Raw genomic sequence first — 23,561 nt, 5'->3', positions numbered from 1 at the left:
ACCCACATAGCCTAGTCACTGTCACATGACACATCTACTTTCCCAGACCTGAGGAAAAGCTCTGTGTGGCTCGAAAGCTTGTCTCTCTCACCAACAGAAGTTGGTCCGATAGAAGATATTACCTCACCCGCCCTTGTCTCTCACATGTTTTAGTGTCATTCTAGATTTGATGTGTAATCGTGTCAGTCCATTGCCATAGGCCATTCGTACCATCCCTCCCAGGTGCTAACACAGCAAACACGCTCTCCCAATGGGCTGGCAGCTCTGGGAGGCATTGCCCCTGGGGTGGTGATGAACTACCACACTCTGGCCTTGGCTATATGTCAGCACCCCGCAGCAATTTTGCATTTGAATCAACTTACGAAGATATTTTAGGATACAGTAAGTTTCCAGATCTTGACAGGATGGGCAGGTTTTTCTTTTTTTTTTTTAAGGAGGAGCAGAGGAAAGTGAGATGATTCTCTGCCTCAGAAACTTTACTATATTGATAAATACAAGGACTAAATGATCCTTGACCTGACTACAACTCACAGCAAGATCAACAATAGGTTTAAAGTGTTGCAACCAAAATCTGTTGTCGACAATCTGGTCACGCTATCTAGAAATCTAAAGTAAATGCCTAAAAGATCAGCTTTGTGTTTTTAGGGCAACCAGAAGACCTGATGTTGAAGTGCTCTCATTGATCTTGACTAGAGGATACATGCTGGAAGCTATTGAAATATGCTTGTGCATGTAAGCATCACAAAGAAGTGCTTCACACCCTGCACCTGGGACACTCAGTGTGAATATTGTGAAAGCGCCTATCTGCAGCACTATAAACCCCATATGTCAGTGAATAGTACTGAGAACAATAGAGTGCAGGAACCCAATCAAGGGCTACTTATCAGAACTACCTGACAGCCATCCTTCGAGGACAAAAATCAGCATAGCCTCTGATTCTTCTTGTGGAGAACAGTGTGGCCAAGTTACAATCATTAAAATAATGAATTATGATGGGTCAACATGTCTATGAAGAAAACCTCAGATTTCTACCCCCCTGCCCCCCTGCAGCTTCTCTCTCAGGAAAAAAAAGAAAGATGGGGGGTGGGGAGAAGAGAAGAGATTGAATTTGGAGTTCGGGGTGTCTGGAGGGAATCCCCTAACCCTTCTTCCTCTCCACTGTCTTAGGTATTATGTCCTGACATGGATCTAGCAAGGGAGCTCTGAAGCAAGGTGAGATCACCCAGTTTGGGTTCACTCCTTCTGGCAGGAACTGAACATTTCAGGCACCCAGCCCTGTGACTGAGGGTTAGATGGAGACTTCACAGTCAGGCCCTTTTCCTACTTTCTTCTGCACAGAGGCTCTGATCCTCTACTGTTTCCATGGCTTCCAAAGCCAAGGCCTAAATATATCACCTCTATATAAAACACTAGCTGCCTTCCTCACAAAGAGACAGGAACAAACTGGAGGTCTGGGCACAGAGGAACAAATCCTCACCTGTTGTATATCAAAGTAGCTCCATTGATTTAAGCGGAAATATGCCAATTCACAGCAGGTGAGGGTGTGGCCCATGGTGCTGACCGAGGTGGGATTTGGCACCAAATCTCTTGCTCCCAATAGGTCCTTCACTGACACCTGAGGAGCAGACCTACTCATTGTCCATACTGGCTCACCAAGCTAGAGAAAGCTGGCCTAAGTGGTGGCTCTTGATCTCTGTCATCATTGTCTTTTTTTGGTTTTAAAGTGATGAAACTGGTTGATGTGACTTTTGCAGTGGCACTACCTGGAATGAAAGAAAGTGAGGATTATTCTGTCAATAGAAGGAGGTATCACACCACACTAAATTATTTAATTTACGTTGCCCAAGATTCCATAAAGCCTTAATGTTACTCTGCAGCCAGCAGCAATGTTTTATTGGGCCAGATTCCCATTTACATTAAGGCCCCTTTACACCATCCTAGCAGTGTAAAAGGGCCTTAAAGTAGAAACAAACTGCATTTACACTCACTTTAAGTCCCTTTTACATTGCTTTAGCAGCATACAGGGGCCACAAATGTGAATGAGGATCAGGCCCATTATTTATACAGCAGCAACTTTGTGGTGGATACTTTCACGGATGAGAGTGGAGGTCCCTGCCTCAGAGAACATGCAATCTAAACAGATAGCACATAGATGAAGTGCAGAGATGGGACCCAAAAGCACGAGCTGACAATACCGTACAACTTGTCAGTGACACAATCATTCTTATGCTGTTTTATTGTTTTTTTCAAAAACTATTTTCTACTGCCTGCTTTGTCAAAGCTTTATAAAGGGGAGGACTAAGGTTTTCCAGGCCTTGTGGAAGAAGCGACATGAAAGAGACACCTGAAGGTAGAGTCAGTGGATGCGTTCAGGGGTCAGGAGATCAGTTTGCTGGGATTCCCAGGATAGCTTCTCACTTAAAACTATGCTGTCTCTAGAAAAAAGAACCAGAGATCCAGAAGAAAAGAAAGGTGACTGAATCAGGTGACACTTCTTATGGTCTATTGTTCGTTCAGTTAGACATGTCATAGGTATTGCCATGAAGAGCTGGGTACCGAGAAACCTGGGAGTACTAGCCAACCTATTAGTAGGGTGGGTATTGAGAGTCTTAGGCCTTTGTCTACTGAAGGTGTAGCACTGGCATATTTTCCCATGTGATTCACAGCAGTACTGTATCTGGAAGTCCAGTGAGACTGAAGTGTTGGCAAGAGCTGATTCAGGGGTGATCTGAAGTCATCTTCCGAAGTTGCACCTCTGGAAAAGTGACACTTCTGAGAAAATGACATCAAACTGCAGCAGTTTGGTTTGTAGTTTTATTGCATCCACAAGAGATGCGCTCAGTACTCACCATCTCCAGTTTCAGTGAGAGAAGGGGGGCAAGCTGCCAGACTTTCCCATTCTCAGGGAGAAATGGGAGTTTCTCTCTCCTCTTCCCCCTCAACAAAGATAAAACATTTTTTTTAATGTATACTAAAATGAGGGAGCAAAAAAAAGTGGCTTCCACTACTTCTGAATCTGACTTGAAACCCTGATTTTGTAGCAAATGGAGTCGGTCACAACATGGAGGTGGGTTCCTTAGATTTGGGAGCGGGATGAGATCAACCAGGACTGGAGGAGGTAAACAGGCTGAGATGAAGCAGTCAGGTTCTTAAATTCATCCCTACTAACTGCGTTACAAGTCAGCATTTGATCTGGCTTTGGAATGGCAGGTTGCTTTTCCAGCCACGGCAAAGCAGCCGGGAAAAGAGTTAAAGCATTCATAGGACCTCTAATGGTGGGGTGGGAGAAACCTTCATACGGGTGAGGTCTTCAAGATGTATCCACCTGAGCTTCAAGGCTGAGTGGGTAAACCAGAGAAAACTTGCCAAAGAAAGATTAGACAATAAAAACAAGAAGCAATTAAGTCCTTCTTTTACCTTTTCTTCAGTTATTGCATTGAAGCTGTGTGACTTCAGAAGCAGTTCCCTCTTCTCCTCCTGTCTCGGACATGATGAAAAAGAGTTACTCCTGGAAGGCTGCAGTTTCTTATGAACTGGCTCCACTGGCTCAAGCTCTACGTCACTCCAAGCCTAAACACCAGGTAAGAATTATTTCAAACAATTATATTCTCTCTAGCTTTCTATATTTTCTTTTTCATCTGCTGGTAAGCAGGTTGCTTTTGCATGTAGACAAAATGAGTGTGTTCTAAAATGGGTCATATACCCAGCCCAGATGAATCTCCCATTAGACAAGAATTATTCCACATACTTTTGATTTTCAATCTTTCTGCTCCCCTGAGATTTGTCTCTTTGGAAGCACAGAGCTTGTAACACACACAGTGCATCCATTTTTACCCAGATTTTTTACTCACCTTTGATCTCTGTAGTATAGTGATGCTTGTGGCACCTAAGTATTAGATATCCAGTAGCAGAGAGAGAGTACAGTCTGGAATGTGGGCAGATACTTCGCTTATTTTTCCCGTGCCTCACTAGGAATGGAGCTCAGACCTGATTTGCTACAATCTAACTATTCCATTTCTGGACCTATCTTGTGCAAAGATTGTGAATCATGACAATTTATATGTTGATTTTGTGATTCGGACAAAAGGTGGAGACGAAACCGTTTTCCACATGCACTTGTTAGGATTTGAAATGAGGTCCATGAAGGTGTGAAACTAATGCATGAACCTCACTGGATTACTTAGTTCCCTCAGCTACGAACAGTCTTTTCATTTTTCCTTCCTTGTATAATTAAAACTACAGAGGCAATTTTATTTACGTTAGAAACATGCACACACTCAGACAAGAGAATGTGTTCCGTGGAAACAGCTACATTTCCTACTTGGTGCTGCCAACTTGTGCGTTAGCAAGTGTTTTCCAAAACTGCCCCACGAACTGCTACCATGCAACACGCAAAAGCCACTGAGTTAAGCTTTTATTTCAAAGGGCATCTACACAGCTGCACTGAACGGGCATTTTAAAACCATGTTTCCTGTCAGTCACTGAAAGAATAATTGCCTCTGGCAGTGTCAGATCAACCCAGCACTGCATGACAACAGCAGCAGCAGCAGCAGTTTTGCTTGAGACCTGTAAGCAAAGGTTAGGCCAAGGGCTGACACCGTTAAACAACATTATCCCATGCCTAGAAAGGAGAATACTTTAAAAACAAAACAAAAAAAAATGACTCCACTGAGTTTACAGAAAATTAATGATGACTAACCGAACAAAAGAAATGGCTCAGGTCAGGACATGTCAGGTGCTATTGCATGACTACAGTGAACCTCATTTAGCATCCACTGATCTACTCATCCATAAAAAAACTTGTTGAGAGGGAAATAAAGGAGAAAATGAGAGTCAAGGAAAATGGAAAGGTGAAAGGAACAGGAGGATACATAGAAGAGGAGAAGAGAAATGAGTTAGAAATCTTCCTTTTTTTTTTAAACTCTTATTTTATCATCTCAAGAAACAACACATTTCCAGTGCCACCGTTGCATAAGCGCTATGTACAACTAGTGACGTAGGCCTTGATCTAGCAAAGCACTTAAGCAAGTGCTTAACTCTAAGCATGTGAGTAGTCCCAGTGACTTTGCTGGATATGTATCTTACAGCAGAAAAGATACCTGATTTTCCTATCAGAATGCTTCATATATTTTATACAATAGCCTAGGTTTCTGAGAATAATCTTAATGCTTCCACAAAATTTGCTTCAGTGCAATTACATTACCTCAACCTCATGAGCAATACCTTAACGTATCATCCCTATAGTCAGAAACTTAATGGCCGGTGAGCGTAAATTAGCTCAAAGGGCAAAAGTTTCCAAATTGTATTTACATTATTACAGAATTACTTATCTTTTTTTTTAAAACAGCTTCAGTTGCCATAGCATCTGTAGCACTGCACAATAAATACAAAAACAGAAAACGAGTGATTCACAGAGATTGTTCAATAAACAATCGTTGCAGTGTTTCTACCTGCAGTGTTAAGGTCCTTCATCCTAACATATTTCAGAGTAACAGCCGTGTTAGTCTGTATTCGCAAAAAGAAAAGGAGGACTTGTGGCACCTTAGAGACTAACCAATTTATTTGAGCATGAGCTTTCGTGAGCTACAGCTCACTTCATCGGATGCATACTGTGGAAATTGCAGAAGACATTATATACACAGACACCATGAAACAATACCTCCTCCCACCCCACTCTCCTGCTGGTAATACACACACAAACTCACTTTCCTGCTGGTAATAGCTCATCCGAAGTGACCACTCTCCCTACAATGTGCATGATAATCAAGGTGGGCCATTTCCAGCACAAATCCAGGTTTTCTAACCCCCCCCACACACCACACACACACAAACTCACTCTCCTGCTGGCAATAGCTCATCCAAACTGACCACTCTCCCCACACTGTGCATGACAATCAAGGTGGGCCACTTCCAGCATAAATCCAAGTTTAACCAGAACGCCGGGGGGGGGGGGGGGGGGGGAACAAGGGGAAATAGGCTACCTTGCATAATGACTTAGCCACTCCCAGTCTCTATTTAAGCCTAAATTAATAGTATCCAATTTGCAAATGAATTCCAATTCAGCAGTTTCTCGCTGCCGCTTCCTCAGCTCTCGTCCCCTAACGCCCCTACTCTACTTGCGCTATATTGATGACATCTTCATCATCTGGACCCATGGAAAAGAAGCCCTTGAGGAATTCCACCATGATTTCAACAATTTCCATCCCACCATCAACCTCAGCCTGGTCCAGTCCACACAAGAGATCCACTTCCTGGACACTACAGTGCTAATAAACAATGGTCACATAAACACCACCCTATACCGGAAACCTACTGACCGCTATTCCTACCTACACGCCTCCAGCTTTCACCCTGACCACACCACACGATCCATTGTCTACAGCCAAGCTCTGCGATACAACCACATTTGCTCCAACCCCTCAGACAGAGACAAACACCTACAAGATCTCTATCAAGCATTCTTACAACTACAATACCCACCTGTGGAAGTGAAGAAACAGATTGATAGAGCCAGAAGAGTTCCCAGAAGTCACCTACTACAGGACAGGCCTAACAAAGAAAATAACAGAATGCCACTAGCCGTCACCTTCAGCCCCCAACTAAAACCCCTCCAACGCTAAGGATCTACAACCTATCCTAAAGGATGACCCAACACTCTCACAAATCTTGGGAGACAGGCCAGTCCTTGCCTACAGACAGCCCCCCAACCTGAAGCAAATACTCACCAGCAACCACATACCACACAACAGAACCACTAACCCAGGAACCTATCCTTGCAACAAAGCCCGTTGCCAACTGTGCCCACATAGCTATTCAGGGGACACCATCACAGGGCCTAATAACATCAGCCACACTATCAGAGGCTCGTTCACCTGCACATCCACCAATGTGATATATGCCATCATGTGCCAGCAATGCCCCTCTGCCATGTACATTGGTCAAACTGGACAGTCTCTACGTAAAAGAATAAATGGACACAAATCAGATGTTAAGAATTATAACATTCATAAACCAGTCGGAGAACACTTCAATCTCTCTGGTCACGCAATCAGAGACATGAAGGTCGCTATCTTACAACAAAAAAACTTCAAATCCAGAGTCCAGCGAGAAACTGCTGCATTGGAATTCATTTGCAAATTGGATACTATTAATTTAGGCTTAAATAGAGACTGGGAGTGGCTAAGTCATTATGCAAGGTAGCCTATTTCCCCTTGTTTCCCCCCCCACCCAGACGTTCTGGTTAAACTTGGATTTATGCTGGAAGTGGCCCACCTTGATTGTCATGCACAGTGTGGGGAGAGTGGTCAGTTTGGATGAGCTATTGCCAGCAGGAGAGTGAGTTTGTGTGTGTGTGGTGTGTGGGGGGGGTTAGAAAACCTGGATTTGTGCTGGAAATGGCCCACCTTGATTATCATGCACATTGTAGGGAGAGTGGTCACTTCGGATGAGCTATTACCAGCAGGAGAGTGAGTTTGTGTGTGTATGGGGGCGGGGGAGTGAGAGAACCTGGATTTGTGCTGGAAATGGCCCACTTTGATTTTCATGCAGGTTGTAAGGAGAGTGGTCACTTTGGATAGGCTATTACCAGCAGGAGAGTGAGTTTGTGTGTGTGGTTTTTGGAGGGGGGTGAGGGGGTGAGAGAACCTGGATTTCTGCAGGAAATGGCCCACCCTGATTATCATACACATTGTGAAGACAGTAGTCACTTTAGATGGGCTATTACCAGCAAGAGAGTGAGTTTGTCTGTGGGGGGGCGGAGGGTGAGAAAACCTGGATTTGTGCTGGAAATGGCCCAACTTGATGATCACTTTAGATAAGCTATTACCAGCAGGAGAGTGGGGTGGGAGGAGGTATTGTTTCATGGTGTCTGTGTATATAATGTCTTCTGCAATTTCCACAGTATGCATCTGATGAAGTGAGCTGTAGCTCACGAAAGCTCATGCTCAAATAAATTGGTTAGTCTCTAAGGTGCCACAAGTCCTCCTTTTCTTCATCCTAACATAGTGACAATCAGTTAAATGCCTGGTTGAACAGGGAACCCTTAAAATTTGCCCTGAAGGCTGAAAAACTCTGGGTCACATAAACTTATAGACTTGAAGATCAGGGCCATATGAAGGAGCAAGTTCCCAGGGGATGGTGTTCTGCAGACAATACTATTCCTGGAAAGTTCTGTACCATTCAGCAATTGTAAAAGCACTGGAAGTAACTGTAATTGTTGCAGTGAGGCATTCAGGGAGAGGCATTCTCTCAGGTAGCCCTGACCCAGACCAGTTAGTGCTTTTACATGATAAAATTTTTGTATGCCCGCTAAAACTTTTCATTTTAGCACTGAAGCAGGAAGATTTTTTGACCACACACAAGAATCTCAAAGGGTACAGATATTCTCAGTTCAGTGTACGTGGATTTAGGTGTGTAGTTTCCTATGGCTATGTCTGCGCTAGCGTTTTTCAGACAACTGGTGCAACTCCACTGGAATCAGCTACATATGACAGATTGGTAATGTAAGGCGGGGATGGGTTTTTACTACTTTTTTGTCCTGATTTTTCAGAAGACTGAAATGTTCCCAGCGCACTCTCCTAACAGTTTGGCTCAGGGCAGATCTAAATGACAGAATGATAAAACGACTGTGCCCTGTTTACAAAAGCAGGCACTCCACAACCTGCTACCTGTAATGGTGGGAGGTTCCGCCCAAAATACTAGTGTAGGCAAAGCTTGTGTGTCAAGGACAAACCAGTGCAGAATACTCTCAAATACAACCCTTAGCCTGCAAAATAACAAGAGGAGAAACAACTGCAAGTTGGTGATGCTATGTAATTTAATTTTTAAAATATAGTAACTTAGCATCTGTTATTCATTTTAATTAAAAAGAAATTTTGCAGTCAATACATTATATAAAAGCTAGGGGAAAAGGTTACCACTTATGTATTACTGAATGTATAGTTCTACAATGAAGTAGCGCTGGCCAACAAACAATTAGTTGTGTTCTATTATATCTGTCACCATGATATTTGAATGCCCTCCAAGAGTGCATTAAGTGACAAGACTAGTGTATGTCACTTGTGGTTCTTGCCATATTATTATTTATTTGTATTATGGTAGCATCTAGGAGCCCCAATCATGATCCAGGAAACCACTGTACTGGGTGCTGTACAGAAAAAAAAAAAGATAGTCCCTGACCCAAAGAGTTTACAATCTAAGTTAATTGTACTACTGAAAGTACCTCATAAGACAGAATTTTCCATTTCAGTTGGAGGTCCAATTAAAATAACTGCATGGTCTGTCTGGAAGAGCTGCAAAAGGAATGGGCTTTACACATACCTTAATCTAGTCCATAATTTGAAATATGACAGGTTTATTTGATTGTGGTTTTACCACTAGATCTTTTCTTAAGCGAAGAGACAAATTATTTCACTATCTGTTCTGTGTTTAGTTTTTAAAAAAGATTGTGACAAATTAAAGGCCTGATCTTGCAATTGATAGTCCATGGGCAGAGTATTTTGCAGTCCAGAACCCTACTGACTGGGGCTCTAAGCAGATGCAGCAGTCTGCCTGTGCTCTTTCAATTCAGAATCAAACCATGGTGTCCATCATGGATTTAAAGAGAATAAAGAATGTAAGATGCACTTAATGTCAAATATTTGGATCTACAAAGCATTAATATAGACCTAGCTTGAATGCAAAATGATGGTCAGTCAATTTAGTCTAGAACACCAATGAACAAATACTTTGACTACTCTGAGTGGTTTTCAGAACTGGTTGGAATGTGGGAAGAGAGGATCATATTTTGTAAAACAAAGGAGGATTTGGACTGTGTTAGAAAGTGCAGAGGAATGGGTTCTTCCAATGCTTGGTGCTAACCTCACTAGCTATAGTCACAACAACCAAACACAGCTTTTCTGTTAGTGCTTATGAAGTTACACAGTAGTTCAGTGTGTGCATGGGAAGGTGAGGGGGGGGCGGGCAATTCCCTTTGATAGGTGACCAGGAATCTATAACAAAAGGTTTTGTTCATCTCTGCACCCTTGATTGGGATTTCTTCAATATGCCAATGAGTACTGTCTTTTTGCTCATTTTTTGTTTATTTTACCATTTGTTTACAACATAGTTGTTTAAAAATCTTTCTGGTGCTGAGATCAGTTCACAGAGAAGCAGGATCTCACATTCCTAAAGGTGGACTGGAGAATAAAGTAGAAAATAAAGTGCTATATTTCCAGTCTCTACTCAGATATTTACAACTTGAAACAGTTGCAAATCAGTTGGTGAACTGGGAAACAAAGTGTTACTATGAATAATTATGAAAGTTCAAACTTTCTGAGAAGTAACGCTACGTAGCAGAAGGAAGCCATTCAGGTGCCTTGATAAAACAGAATGGACAGTTTTTGATCAAGTTTTTGAATAATTTATGTTCTAACCTGTGTGAAAAAAAATCATCTTCAAGCCAGATTTGTCATGCTCCCTGGTTTTGTTGATGTTCATCAACCCACTCCTAGATCTTACTGTTTTTTTCAAAATCTATCTTATCTGAAGAATTTAAAGCATCTCTTTTGATATTTGGCTATTTGGTCATGTTATTTTGACTCTGATATTAGTACCCTGAAATAAGTAGCTTGCAAGTGACACACGTCACATCCTTGAGTCCTTATCCTTGCCTAGACTGTTGTCTTCCAGCCCAAAGGACAGTCAAGGGGTAAAAACCTAACTTACTCTTAGTTCAACCTGTCACAGTGATTATTATCTTTGTGAATGTTCTAGATGATAGTCTGAACTGAGTGAACTTTCTTATGCTGGTTCAGCACAGTGTGAAAGAGCTGAATACAATAGGTCCCTGGAGAGGGCTAGCACTGGCTGAGTGCATCCCCTATGCAGACCACTGATATGCTAAGTAATGCCCTAATAGGCACAGTGTCAATGCATAAGAGGCTGACTTTTCAGGAGTTGGGGGGAATGCTAAGAGGTCAGTCTGGGGGACGTGAGATTCCCCAAAGGGAACTTTTTATTTTTAGTACTATTCTGTCTGGTCCTACGGATATGAAGCCTACAAGGCCTGGGCTCTACTGAATACTACCTGACAGATAAAGAGTGAAAAGACTGAGCGTGCCATTTTCATAATTTAACAAAAAAAATATACATTTTTGTAAAATTAATGTGAATTTAATGTGCATGATTTTTCAGAGGTATACCCCAGGCAGAGCACCAGCTGCTATGACACCCAAGATTCCACTTCTACAGAACCACCACATTGGAATGCATGGTAAAAGTCAGATCAGTAAACCAAACGATAATATTCCTGAACCACAGACAGTTAATCTCCTATATAGAAACAACTTTATTCTTCCAAGGCTTTCAGAAACAGATGCAAAGGTATGACTTTGGATCCATTTTTAGAGAATTAACTGGGGACATGACTTGTTTCAGACAGGCAAGTTTTATACCCAATTTCCTCCATGGAAATAAGAAAGACTTACTGCTTCTCCAGTGGAAACTGATGAAACACAGCTACTCTTGTTCCTGGAGGCAAAGGAGCGACGACTGGAAACAGAGGACCTGAATGATGATTCATTTATAGAACCTGATGAGAGATCGCTCTTTGATATCCGTATGAAAAATCGCAAGCAGGGTACAGCACTGCGAATGGTTTTCCTGAAAGGGAACAGGAAAGTAAAAGTTACAAGCTGCATAACACCACAAATACTAGCAGCACTGTTTGGAAAATGGTCTGACAGAAGTTCTCTCTCTTTTGTAGCTTTTTTTTTTCTTTATAAAGGTTGAAGATTACTTGGAAGTAGCTTCTTAGGGCTAATGTGAACCGTTAACAAGACAAAAGGAAAGACATCACGTGGATTCAGCGGCTTTAAACCAAAAGGTCCATTGCAAGGATGCGTGGATGAGTAGTGAGAATTGAAAATACAATGAATTTTTAGTAATATATTCAACTTAAAAAACAATTAGTTGTTAATTTGATTGCAAATAAAGGATTAATACTGCAAACATACAAAGCTATTTAACCATAATGGGTCAGATTCTCTCCTGTGATGAGATCTGTTCTGCGCACGGGAGAATGGGAGCAGCATTGGGGAGCCGATGATTATTTATTTGTATCATGGTAGTGTCTAGGAGCCTCAGTCACAGACCAGGACCTTAATATGTTAGGCAACGTACAAATACAGAACAAAAAGATGCTTACAATCTGCAAGCATTTACAATCGGCATAATGTTTAGTAGCAATCTAAGAGCCTGTCTACACAGCATGGCACACTAGACAGAGTTGGATTATGGATTTGTGGGGCCCTGGGCCAGAGCAAGTGGGCCCCGCCCCCATTCCCTGGGGCTCCTGTAGGGGAAATTGAGGTGGAGCGCAGGGGCTTCCCCCACCTGCCCAGCACTCCTGTTGGGGAGTGGAGCCGGCAGGACTGCCGGGTGGATGGGCGGAGTGGGGCAAGCCCCTGCGCCCCAACCCCTGGCAGGAGCATCGGGTGGATGAGCAGGCGGAGGAGGTCAGGGCATAGCGATGCCCATTTTTCTGGGGCCCCCCCCCCAATTGGCTGGGGTGCCTGGGCATGGGCCCAGTGGCTGATCCGCCACTGACACGAGAGGAAGTGCACCAATGTGTTGTGCACGAACAAGCCTGTATAGACCTGCTGGCACGAACTAAAAGTTCCCCAGCATGCTAGCGTAGCGTGGGGCTAGTTAGGGTACATGGGCTTTGCAATAAAAAGCCTGTAGCCCTGAGTGTCAGAGACCATGTCCATTTACCTGGGTTTGCAGGACTAAAAATTGCAGTGTGATGTTTGGGTTCAGACTGGTGCCTGGGGTCTGAAACCCACTGTCCTCAGGAGGTTTCAGAGCCCAGGATGTAGCCTGAACCTGAACATCTACACTGCAAGTTTGTAGCCCATCAGCACGAGCCCGAGTTCGCTGACCCAGGCCAACTGGAGCCCTGCTGCATGTCTTTATTGCAGTGTAGCCATACCCTTAGCGTGCAACACACTGGCGTGCTTCAGAATTCACACCCCTCTCATGCACATTGCTGCAGCATGTAGACAGGCCTTAAGTAACAGTTATGGCTCCCTGAGTTTTTGGGCTGATCTGGTGCTGGCCTAGCCCCAGCATGAATTAGAGCAGCCTAGGGAGGTCTACTAATCCATGCCAGTTGGCTACACTCCACAAGGGACCATATGCCAGTTGAAAACTGGCAGATGAGAATAGGCAGAGCCTCTGGTCCTTCGCCCAACAACCCCCACTCCCCGTGATGGGGTGGTCAGTTGGCACAGGAGCCAGGCATGTTGACTTGAAGCGAACTGACCGTTCTTCCTTGCGGAGGGAATTCTCAGCTGGTTAGCGATGACTAGATTCCAGCTCCTCGAGGCTGCCTGTGTTATGCAAAGCAGATGGTTCAAGGGCAGAGAATGTGGCCCAATGCCTTTGTACTTGGCATAATAAATCTAAAACCTCATATCACTCCAGATTAATTCTAGCACAATCAACAAAATACCAGCAAATATTGCTACAGACAGAAATGCACAAAGACCAGGAATAAGATAGGACAAGCCACACATACAATGGACAACCACTACTGCTCTGTGCAATTGTGAATCACATATCAGTGAAGGAAGCTAAGACATATATTAAGCTCCAGAAGCACATGTTAGAGCTGCATGAATATTGCATCAACAACAAAAAATCGCTTGAACATTAATTCAACTTTTTAAACAAATTTGTTTAACTATGTTTGATCCCTTGTTCCCATTGCCCATTTCCTGTAAGTTTAACAGTGAACAACTTTGCATGCAGGAATGTGTGAGGAAATAGTGAATTTTCAGCAAATACTCCAATATTCAAGAAGATACTACATTTGTAAACGTGCACATAGGCCTCAGACATCTGATTCTGAAAGATACTCTCACATGAATAAGCAACAAAAATGTACCATATGATCTGGGAATCCAAGACAGACGGCAGTACATTTAGTAGCCTGAGGACCCCCCAGAGCTTTGTCTGCACCATCTCTGACCTGGCTGGGACAATGGAATGGATGCCTTAATGTCTACAGGAGATTTGGGCCTGAATGAGTGCTAGCTGGCTGAGTTTTAGATTCTGTTCTTGCAACGAGACCTGCCTATGCAATTGCAGAGCCCCTCACTGACTTCAGTAGTGCTGAGTGAATGCAGGGACCTGCCCCTGTAGAGCTCATTGCAAGCTCGAGGCCTTAATCCAGGTAAGACAGAAGTAATGCTGATTGGGTGGAGGAAATAACTGGAAGAATTAGCAACGGTTTTATTGGTAGCTGAGGGAATGCAACCAGTGACTGAGACACATGTTCATGGTTAAGGTGTTTTCTTGGACCCCAGGTGGCTGCTGAATTGTCTGATAGGAACTGCGGCCAAGAGTACTGTTTTCTGCCTGCAACTAGGAAGAGAAGTGCAACCACTTCTTTGCTACCACAATTCATGCCATTGTCACACTGGGACTAGATGTTGTAATGCACTCTCCCATCACTATTCAGTAACTAAAGCTGGTGGCAACCTGCTTATTAAACACTGGAGTTACATGAACTGCACTAGCTGCCTGTGAATTTCCAGGAAGAATTTAAGGTCTGTTGTAACCTTCAAAAGACCTGAATGGCTTAGGACCTAGTTACCTGGGAGACTACCTGTGCCATTCTTCTCTCTTCAACTGCCATCAGGACAAACTGCAAAACCAAGCTTTTTCCTGAGGCATGTGAGGAACAGGTGGATTGAGGAACAGGATTTATAATTATGTTGGTCTTCTGGAGGTGATTAGAATGGGACATTGAAGCTAACATGGATTTTGAAGTGCGCTTTCATAATTTACATTTTAAAATTTAAAATGGATGCAGCTAGTGATGGGTACTTATGGGATGATGATTTTACTGTAAATTGAAATAAAAGAAAGTAATCAAATTTCATATATTGAGTACTCGCAAAGAACTACCTGAGAATAAGCTATAGACCAAAACTTCTTCATGGAAGTTATTTGGTGAACAATTTTGAACAAATCCATTTGAGAAAATTGTGATCTGCTTGACAAAGATTCACAAACACAGAAAAGAAAATTTTTGTCATTTGTTTTGAATGAATGAATCATTAAAAAAATCCCTCCAAATTACAGTGAAAGTAACAGCAATAATTCTAAAATGAAATGAATGCTAAACTCTTTTTTATTATTATATTTGTTTAGCTTTGTGTACAGTTTTTTTCCATATTTAGTGGGTTTCAAAAAAATAATTGTTATTTCCAATGATCTCTATCATGGAGAGATGGTTTATTCCAGGCCATCAGAATGAACATGCAAACTTCAAGTCTAGTTCTTTCAAGTCATACTATAGATTATTGTACTGGCATAGAGAAAAATGATGAGATGTATTAGGAAATGTAGCTGTTCATATCTCGAGTGAAGCTGGTTCAAAAATGAAAAACATTTTGCAAAAAAAAAATTTAAGTTTTGGTCATTGATACTTCAAACAAAAAATGGACAACAATTTTAAAATTTGAAAAATTTTGACCAGTTGTAATATTGAGATCCTGATTTAACAGCAAGATAATTCTGGATACAAAACCATCATTTCAAATTGATTGAACTCCTGGTAATCCAATAATGAGTAAGCCAGTGTTCAGATATTGCCTTTTCAGCAGGTATCTGCAGTTTAAAAGTTCTAGGAATAAACACCTGATCAGTCCAACTAATGAACTTCCACAGGATTTACTGGACCTCAGCAAGGCTAAAAAGAACCTAATGCCATGATTATTAAAGAAATTCCTGACGTTGGTATGACTGTAGTTGAAGTCAGCACTATTTTCTCTATTCTATGCAGTCATTTTTTTGGCTTACAGTAAAAATATATCATACATAGGTGTGTTTCATTTCTTTGATTTCTTTTTTAAATTCACCCACTCCCACCCGCAATTCTCAGCACCAAGGAAACATCCTGCACTGTGAGCATCATACCATCATTTTGAAGTGTGTGTGAACTCTTTAGTTCACTATTCCTGAACTCTCTGACTCATGTGTACCATCCAAACATATCAAAGTCAAAAGGGAAAAGTTAGTTTCACTCTAGTCAGAAGATCAAAGACAAAATTGTTTTGTTTTATTGATAGTCAAAAACTGAACAAAATGTCTCATCTTTGTGATATTTAGAGTTGGATGGATGATTTGATTAATCCAACCCATTTCACCATTTGTGAATTATCCATAAACAGACTTTGATCTTGGAATATTTGCTCATTAGTCAGACTTATTGGGGAATGATATACGCAAATATATTTCCACCAATGAACTGCTTGCAAACTATTCATTGTGTCTACTTATTCACTATTTGTAACTTTCTATTTGGTCTGCATGAGTTATTCTCCTAAGTGACATAATATTACTTCTACTGTCTGACTAGATGATTCTCAGACCCATAAAGTGCTTTCACAATGATTTCATGAATACTTCTGGTGTCAGTAGTCATGGAAATACAGATGGGAAAGAAGGGATGGGATTTTTAAAAGTGCTCAGTGGTGACCTAACTTTGCTCCTATTTAAATAAATGGGACATTTCCATTATCTTCAACAAGAATAAAATTAAGCCAATGCTGAGCACTTTTGAAAAGACCCTGCCCCATAATATTTTTGGTTCAGGAATTCGACTCAATGTACAAAGACTCTCAGAAGCAGTTCCTACAGTATAGTGCTTATTTTGGGAACAATCATTTACCTCTTTCCAAACATAAAATATAAATATGGAATCAAGGAAAAAAAATAACTCTGGGTCAGAAATTCCAGCTTCATACTATACTTCCCTCTATTTCCGCAAACCACTGGAGGCTGGTGGCTTCTGAAAGTAGATAGGGAAGTCTGACATATCCCCTATAAGCAGCCTGGGTAGATGCCACTCCAAAAAGATGTTGGCAATTTTTGATTCTTCACTAGCTCTTTATTTTTAGTAGTTATGTTTCCTGCAGGAGATAGATCCCCTCTCTGTGTATGTCTCTCTTCCACAGGCTTTTAATAGTTTGGTCCCCATAGTCAGAGAAATGAGCGCAGAAGGGCTAGTCACCTCTCGTGAACACCAGTTAAGATGTAAACAGGTACAAAAACATTTTTACTGTACGTTCAAGACATTTGACAGTCTTCTGAAATTAAGCAGGAACTCAACATTTTGGGGTGCAAAATTGTCTTATTTGGAGTGGCACACATTTTCAGAAAAATATTGTCTCATTTTTCTTCCAATATCTTTATTAATTACATATCAGATATTCAAAGTAATTAACTATCTGGGTTTTCCCAGCCTGCAACTGTGGGAAAAATCAGAGCTCCAAATGAGACAAGGTTGCAATTTCCCCCCTACAACAATAACATCTTATAGACAATTTACACTGCCATCTAGTGATACAATTCTTTATATTTTTACCGTCACCTCACATATTTACTTTGTTCAAAGGCTTACTATTATATATATGGCCACTTTGCAAGAGATACTCCTTGAAAGAACTGTTGGTGAGTCGTGAAATATTGCAAAACAATTATAGTTAGAAGAAATTCTCCTTCTAAAAAGTCACATATTTTCTGTTGAAAATGGGTATTTGGACAGAAAGTTGTGTGAAAAAGAAGTGTTTTCACAGGATTCTTGGAAATCAAACATTTTAGAATTTGTACAGGTGGAAACCACCCCTGGACTCTTTCCTACCAAGTTAGAAAACAAAACAGAAAAGAATAGTGAGGAGAAAAATATACAATGGAATCTTCTGCTTTCCACATCCCAATTTGGTAAAAAAAAAAAAAAATTATTGCAATCCTATTCCAATTTAGGGTTTGTTTTCAGTTTTCATGGTCCTCTTCTTTTAGCCATGGAGATGAATCTTGTGTTGATGGGTATAACACAGGCTCAATATCTTTGAAAGTGCTGAATTTGAGCTAGTGCTTGATCTTGATTATATCTGTTTGTAGTAGGCAAAACCTAAGTGACCATCATCCAGCGAGCTTTCCCACTGTTAGCTGGAACAATTATACAATATCCAACATAGTCATTGATGAAAACCAGACACAATGGGTGTCCTAGGACCCGCGCCATCCTTAAGGCCAGTGGTCTATCTGGAATGAAATTTCACGGCAACTCTCAACAAACCGTTTGGTTTAAAGGAAGTCCAAGGCTTAAGCTGCTGCTGGGAAATGCAGTGTAAGTATGTGCTAGTTTGACACCATTCAGCTGGACACCTCACTCACCCACCCTGTGCTTTAGTGCTTTCTAATATCTTTTGAGACTATACCACTGAAAGGCACCAGCCCTTTGATATATTTTGTCTTGTATAAGATGAGGCTGTGCTTTTGTGGAACAGACTCCTTTCAGACTGCAAAAGAATTTTCAGTATTTTAAAAATCACCTATTATGAATCTTTCTAGATTCTGACTAGTTGGAACAGCAGTGTTTCTACCATTTATAAATCAAAGACCAGATTTAATGACCTTTACGAAAAGCAAGATGTATGCTTCCCCAGACTTTTCCTATGGTAGCAGGGGAGGAACAAGTTGGATCTTGTGGAAACTTTTGGAGGCCATGAAGGAATCACTAATGGAGATTGCAACAGGGCCTGTGCTGAGAAGCAAAGAATTTCTGGTTCTTTGGAGATCTGCCTAAGATTTTTCACATTATCCTCCACCCACTCCTAAGTACTTTCCTAACCCACCTGCTCCTCTCCCCCATTTGACTCCATCAGTCTCACCCTAGTTTTATGGGTTTCCCCATCCATGTGACTGGGTAATATCCTTCCCTTCACCCTCCCCCCTCCTCTATCACTTACATAATGTTCTCGGCTCTATGGGAATGGAAGGTCACTATACTCCCTCAACCCCTGTTTCACTGAGGTCAGAGGTGGTGGGTAAAACAGAATTCAGATGCCTCAGCACAGAAACCCATAAACCAGTTGTGAAGGAACCAGCAAGGAAATAAACAGGAGAAAAAGAAATAAATCAGGCAACAATGCACAACAAGCACACAGCATATTTACTGCACTTGGGTATACTGGGATTTCAAAAAGCAAGACGACACAGCACAAATAGTCCATCCCCATTCAGAAAATTCTCCACATAAGATTTATTTTAAAAGATACAACAAAATAATACCCGTATTTTCCAAGCAAATTCAGTGTGAAGTACTAACCCTGGGACTGAAAAGTTCTCACTTGTCATGTGCACAACCTGAGCCTCTAATCAGTGTTTCCTCCAACCTGCGCAACTGCACAACATGCCACCAAGTGCCACACACTTGATTATTACAGCCGCGTGGGGCCGGGCAGGGCCCCAGGGTGGCCCGCCAAAGAGGGTGCTGTGTGCAGGTTTTGCTTGAGTCCCATCTGACCTGCTGAGAGCCAGCTGGGCTAACGGAGGACCAGCCGAGCCAGGTGACTTCTCCGGTGCAGGGGTGCCCCTCCTCTTGTTCCCGCCCCTCTCCCTCCCCTGGCCACGCTGCTCCAGACTTGGAGCATTCCTCCTGTGTGCTGGGGGTGGGGGGAGAGGGGAAGGCTGATGCTGGGGTGTCCCATAGAGCCGAGAACATTATGTAGGTGATAGAGGAGGTGACCGTCCATTCCCCCACCCCCCGCCCATGTATCCAGTGTCCACTGAGCTGGGGTGACATGACAGGGGGAATCAATGCCAGCTGCTGCATCTGTGGGTGCAAGAAGGAGATGAAGGGGTTATGGGTGAAGGGGGCACAGTGCAGGGGTTCGGGGTACAGCAGGGGAGTGTAGGGGTTGAAGTGAAGGGGGCACAGTGCAGGGGGTAAGGAGTGCAGGAGGGGGAGCAGGGACATCTGCACATAACCTTGATATTGGTATACATAACAAAATTCATGCCACACATGGATGGAAAAGATAAAGGGGAACATTGTGCAATTGCAATAACTTCTTTATCTCGTGGCCCACATTTTACAGCTATTGGGCCATATACACCACTGACAAAAGGGGGGCACAGATCTATTGATTTCAATGGCGCTGTGGCCACTTACTCCTGCAGTAAAGTGCCCTCAATAGAAGGAATTATTATTAATGTATACATTTGCATGTGTACTGACAGACAATTGCAATGTGTTCACTGTACCTGTATCTTGGGTGAATTATTGCATAGATGATAGGATTGTAGATTGCAGAAGCTTTGGCGATAACAGCTGGCACAGATTTAGAATATGGAGTTAGAGTGTTGCCATGGCTAAAATTAAACAAAAACAAAACAAAGGTATTTTAATGGATGTGTGTTAACTAAATTACCAAAATATACTACTCTTTCTTGATTATGTCCTCTGACAACAAATAGCTATGAAAAGTTAATTTGTTTCAGTGCATTCCTTGCTGAGACTAAGACCACCATGATTTGGTGCCATACTGGTTACATTTACTTGGAGAAGCCATCAACCAATGACTTCTCTGTTTCTAAGAATGACAAGCAGCCAGAACAAATACAATCGCTTCTTTCTCTGTTGCTCTGCTAGTCAGAAGCAGGAGGAGAGATTATTAATGTGGAGAACAAGGTAGATATGGAATGGTAACAACAAAAGCAGATTCAGAATGAAAATCTCATATTGCCACCCCATTGTATCAGTTTCATTCTGCACACCAAAAGGCATCAAGGAGACTGAAATTCCAGTGTCCAAAAAGAAAGGGAGGAGAGTGAAAAAGGGGAAGTGGGCTGAGATCAGCTTTAGCTGTTTTTGCCTCAAACTCTCTCAGCTGCTAGGAGGAGTCTAATATCCACTGATCTAATATCAGTGAAGTTGAATGTGCATCAACAGGAGAACAGGTCCCCCTACAGGGCAGAGCTGGGAAGGGGAGGAGGACATGATCTCTGAATTTAAAAAGTTGGGAAAAAAAGCCTCTTGACTCTCATTCTACTAGTCACTGTCTTGAGGAGGGGGATTCTTGAGAGATCAGGTATGAGGAGAGTAATCATCTGCTGAGATGCCTAGGATTACGCTGCATAAAATCAGAATACACACATAAAATAGCAACATGAAGTGAAAACAAAAATCTGTGCTCAAAAAAAAGAAAAGCACACAAAGTTTCATGTAAGAAATGAAACAGACACTAGTTAATCTTGTTCTCTTTTATCCAAAGGCCTATCCTGAGGAATGATACATCACCTCTAATCTGGTGTCTATTTTAACTCCTTTTAAAAGGAAGATACACTCCTTATGGGTGACAACACTGAGTACATCTCATTTACAATCCAAGGAGGAGTCAAATTTCTGTGAAATATCCCAGGGCAGCTTCAGGCCTTGCTCCTCATTACTAACTTATCTTGACTAAGGGTCACCAGATTTCTACTTACCCCGCCCATGCAATCATTGTGACACAAGCATATGGAGACCAAGAAAAGACAAACACAATGATGACCACAAAGGCAATTTTTGCCAGCTTCCATTCATTCTTCATGGAATGTGAGAGGTAGGATTTATGACCATAGGACCCTAGCTTCTGAACATCCCTGTGAGAAGAACAAAAAAGGAAGTCACCCAGTGTAAGAAAATGTTTGGTGCAAGACGCACAATGCATTATTAGCAATAAATAAAACAGAACACACACTTTATCTTTCCCTGCCCAAATATACTCAATTATTTAATATCTTAAGGATAAAGATCCTACTCTGCTACACTCTGCAAAGGGGAGTAAGCATGCAAAATGGCCTCAATACAGCCAAGAGGAGTAAGAAGGAAGAGAGACACTGCTTCTGCAACATGCTTACTCTTCATCCTCAAGAACAGCCCAGATGGGGCTCTGCCGTTCTGAGGGATGGGACTCACACAGCTGGGGAGTGGCACGGTCCTTTTGGAACCAGACAGATCTCCAGTAGTGAATGAGTAGGAAATCCCACTCCTTGCCCTCTGCGATAGGGCCAGAGGCACAAGGGGGTTGCTCAATGGTAGTTCAATTCCTTGAGGAGTCATTCTGCCAGGGTTGGGTGGGAGGCCAGAAAGCAAAGCTGTCATCAAGGCTGATCTCATCTCTGTATTACGAGATGTATTATGCATGAATTCACTCCTCCCAAGGGCAGCACTCCTTGCCGCCTCCATACTTCCACTTACTCCTCCCTGTCTCTTGAGGAGATGATGTCACATGAACTCAACAGATTCCTACTCACTGAGCCAAGTATATTGGTATTGTAGGCTGGCTACTTTGCAAAGCAAGAGCACTGGTGAACCTGGCACGTAACGTTTAAGGAGACTATTTTACACTCCAGCACATTTATCCATCGGACAATGGTATTTGAGCCAATGAGAGATGACATTCTTTTTGCTTGGAGATAATTTTTGGAGATTGTGGTTTAGCTGCAGATATTCTGAAGGAATCATTTGTACAAGCCTGAAGAAAGTCTCACAGCTATTGTGCAGGGATTCTTCAGATACCATCCTCACTTTTTTATGCCAGCAAAATCAGCTAATATCCTGCAATTTACAATGAACTGGTCTGACAGGATTTAGCATAAAAACAAACAAATTTTAGTGAAGATTTACTTAAAAAGGAAGGCCACTATGCAAATCAGCAGCGTGATGAGCTGCTTCCATAAAATGATAATACACAAATAGATGCACTATGGAAGAAGCCTACAGAAGACACTGTGTTAGCAAGTAGAATACATATTCAATTCTTGCGGCAGCCATCCTGAATGCTCACATGTAGTGATATTGCTTTAAGGACCAAGTCACTATTACTTGTTATCAAATTTGCAATTGCAGAGAGCATTTGCAAGCCCCCATTCAGAAAAGCACATAATCAAGCGCTTAACTGTAAGCAGCTGTGTGAGTCCATCCCTGTTCAGCAAAGCTTCTTAACCATGTGCTCAAGCCTCACTGTAGTCAATAGGGGTTAAACATGTGTTTAAAATTTAGGCATGTGATTAGTTACTTTGCTGAAACAGAGCAACACGGCTTGATTCCATTCAGATCAGGGGAAAGATTCTGATTGACTTCAACTGGATTTGTATTAGGCCCTGAATGAGTAACATGCACATATTGAGAGGAAAAACAAGAGAGAGAGTTCCCTTTTTGATCTCTGATCAGGCCAAATTTTTAGTTCAAATATTTACAAGAAAAGGCCGAGAGTCATGTGCAAAACAATTTGTACCTGCCCGTACATTTGCATGACATTTGGTCAAATACATGCACAGATAGGTATGTGTGCGCATTGGCCTGTCTCATCTCCCTGAGTTCAGCTGTAAAAGCTGCCATCTCTGGAATGTCTACAATAAATGAAACTCTTGAAGCATAAGGACTTTAATGTCTGTGGAGTGCGCCAAATTCAGGCGATGCCCATTTTGCTCTGTAACAGGTTTACACATTGTCATAATCTCCCAGGGGCTTAGATGATGAACCCAAACACTGAAGAAAATGAAAAATAGCTAAATATGAGAAAACAGCATTTCTGCTTCTATTTATCTAAGCTGACTGTCTATCTGGAGCATGTAAGCAGGGAGTTCTCTGTATTGTAATTCTGTAGGACATCAAAGGAGAATACAGATTCAGTGTAACCAGCATCATTAATATATCTACCGCCCAGCTCGATTTTCAG

The 23,561-nt window shown here is 42.0% G+C and overlaps 1 protein-coding gene across 33 annotated transcripts in view; it reads right to left on the bottom strand.

The window, feature by feature from the left end:
• Positions 1–23,561, bottom strand: part of LOC102931316 (melanopsin) — a 140,942-nt gene that overhangs the window by 3,868 nt on the left and 113,513 nt on the right. For 27 of the 33 annotated variants that reach the window (XM_037896889.2, XM_037896902.2, XM_037896884.2 and 24 more), the window contains 4 exons: positions 21,325–21,480; positions 20,101–20,208; positions 11,466–11,640; positions 3,418–3,570 (listed from right to left, as the gene is read on the bottom strand). In XM_037896889.2, the coding sequence (XP_037752817.1) occupies positions 3,418–3,570; positions 11,466–11,640; positions 20,101–20,208; positions 21,325–21,480 (592 nt within the window). Of the gene's footprint in view, positions 1–1,716; positions 2,773–2,849; positions 2,938–3,417; positions 3,571–11,465; positions 11,641–20,100; positions 20,209–21,324; positions 21,481–23,561 lie in introns of those variants that run through there. The other 6 variants (XR_005225080.2, XR_005225081.2, XR_006290315.1 and 3 more) reach the window with 6 other exon arrangements.

This window comes from Chelonia mydas, chromosome 4 (genome assembly GCF_015237465.2).
Source record: "Chelonia mydas isolate rCheMyd1 chromosome 4, rCheMyd1.pri.v2, whole genome shotgun sequence".
NCBI lineage: Eukaryota > Metazoa > Chordata > Testudines > Cheloniidae > Chelonia > Chelonia mydas.
The sequence above is the reverse complement of the archived record's forward strand: the minus strand, read 5'-3'. Positions and strand labels throughout refer to the sequence as shown.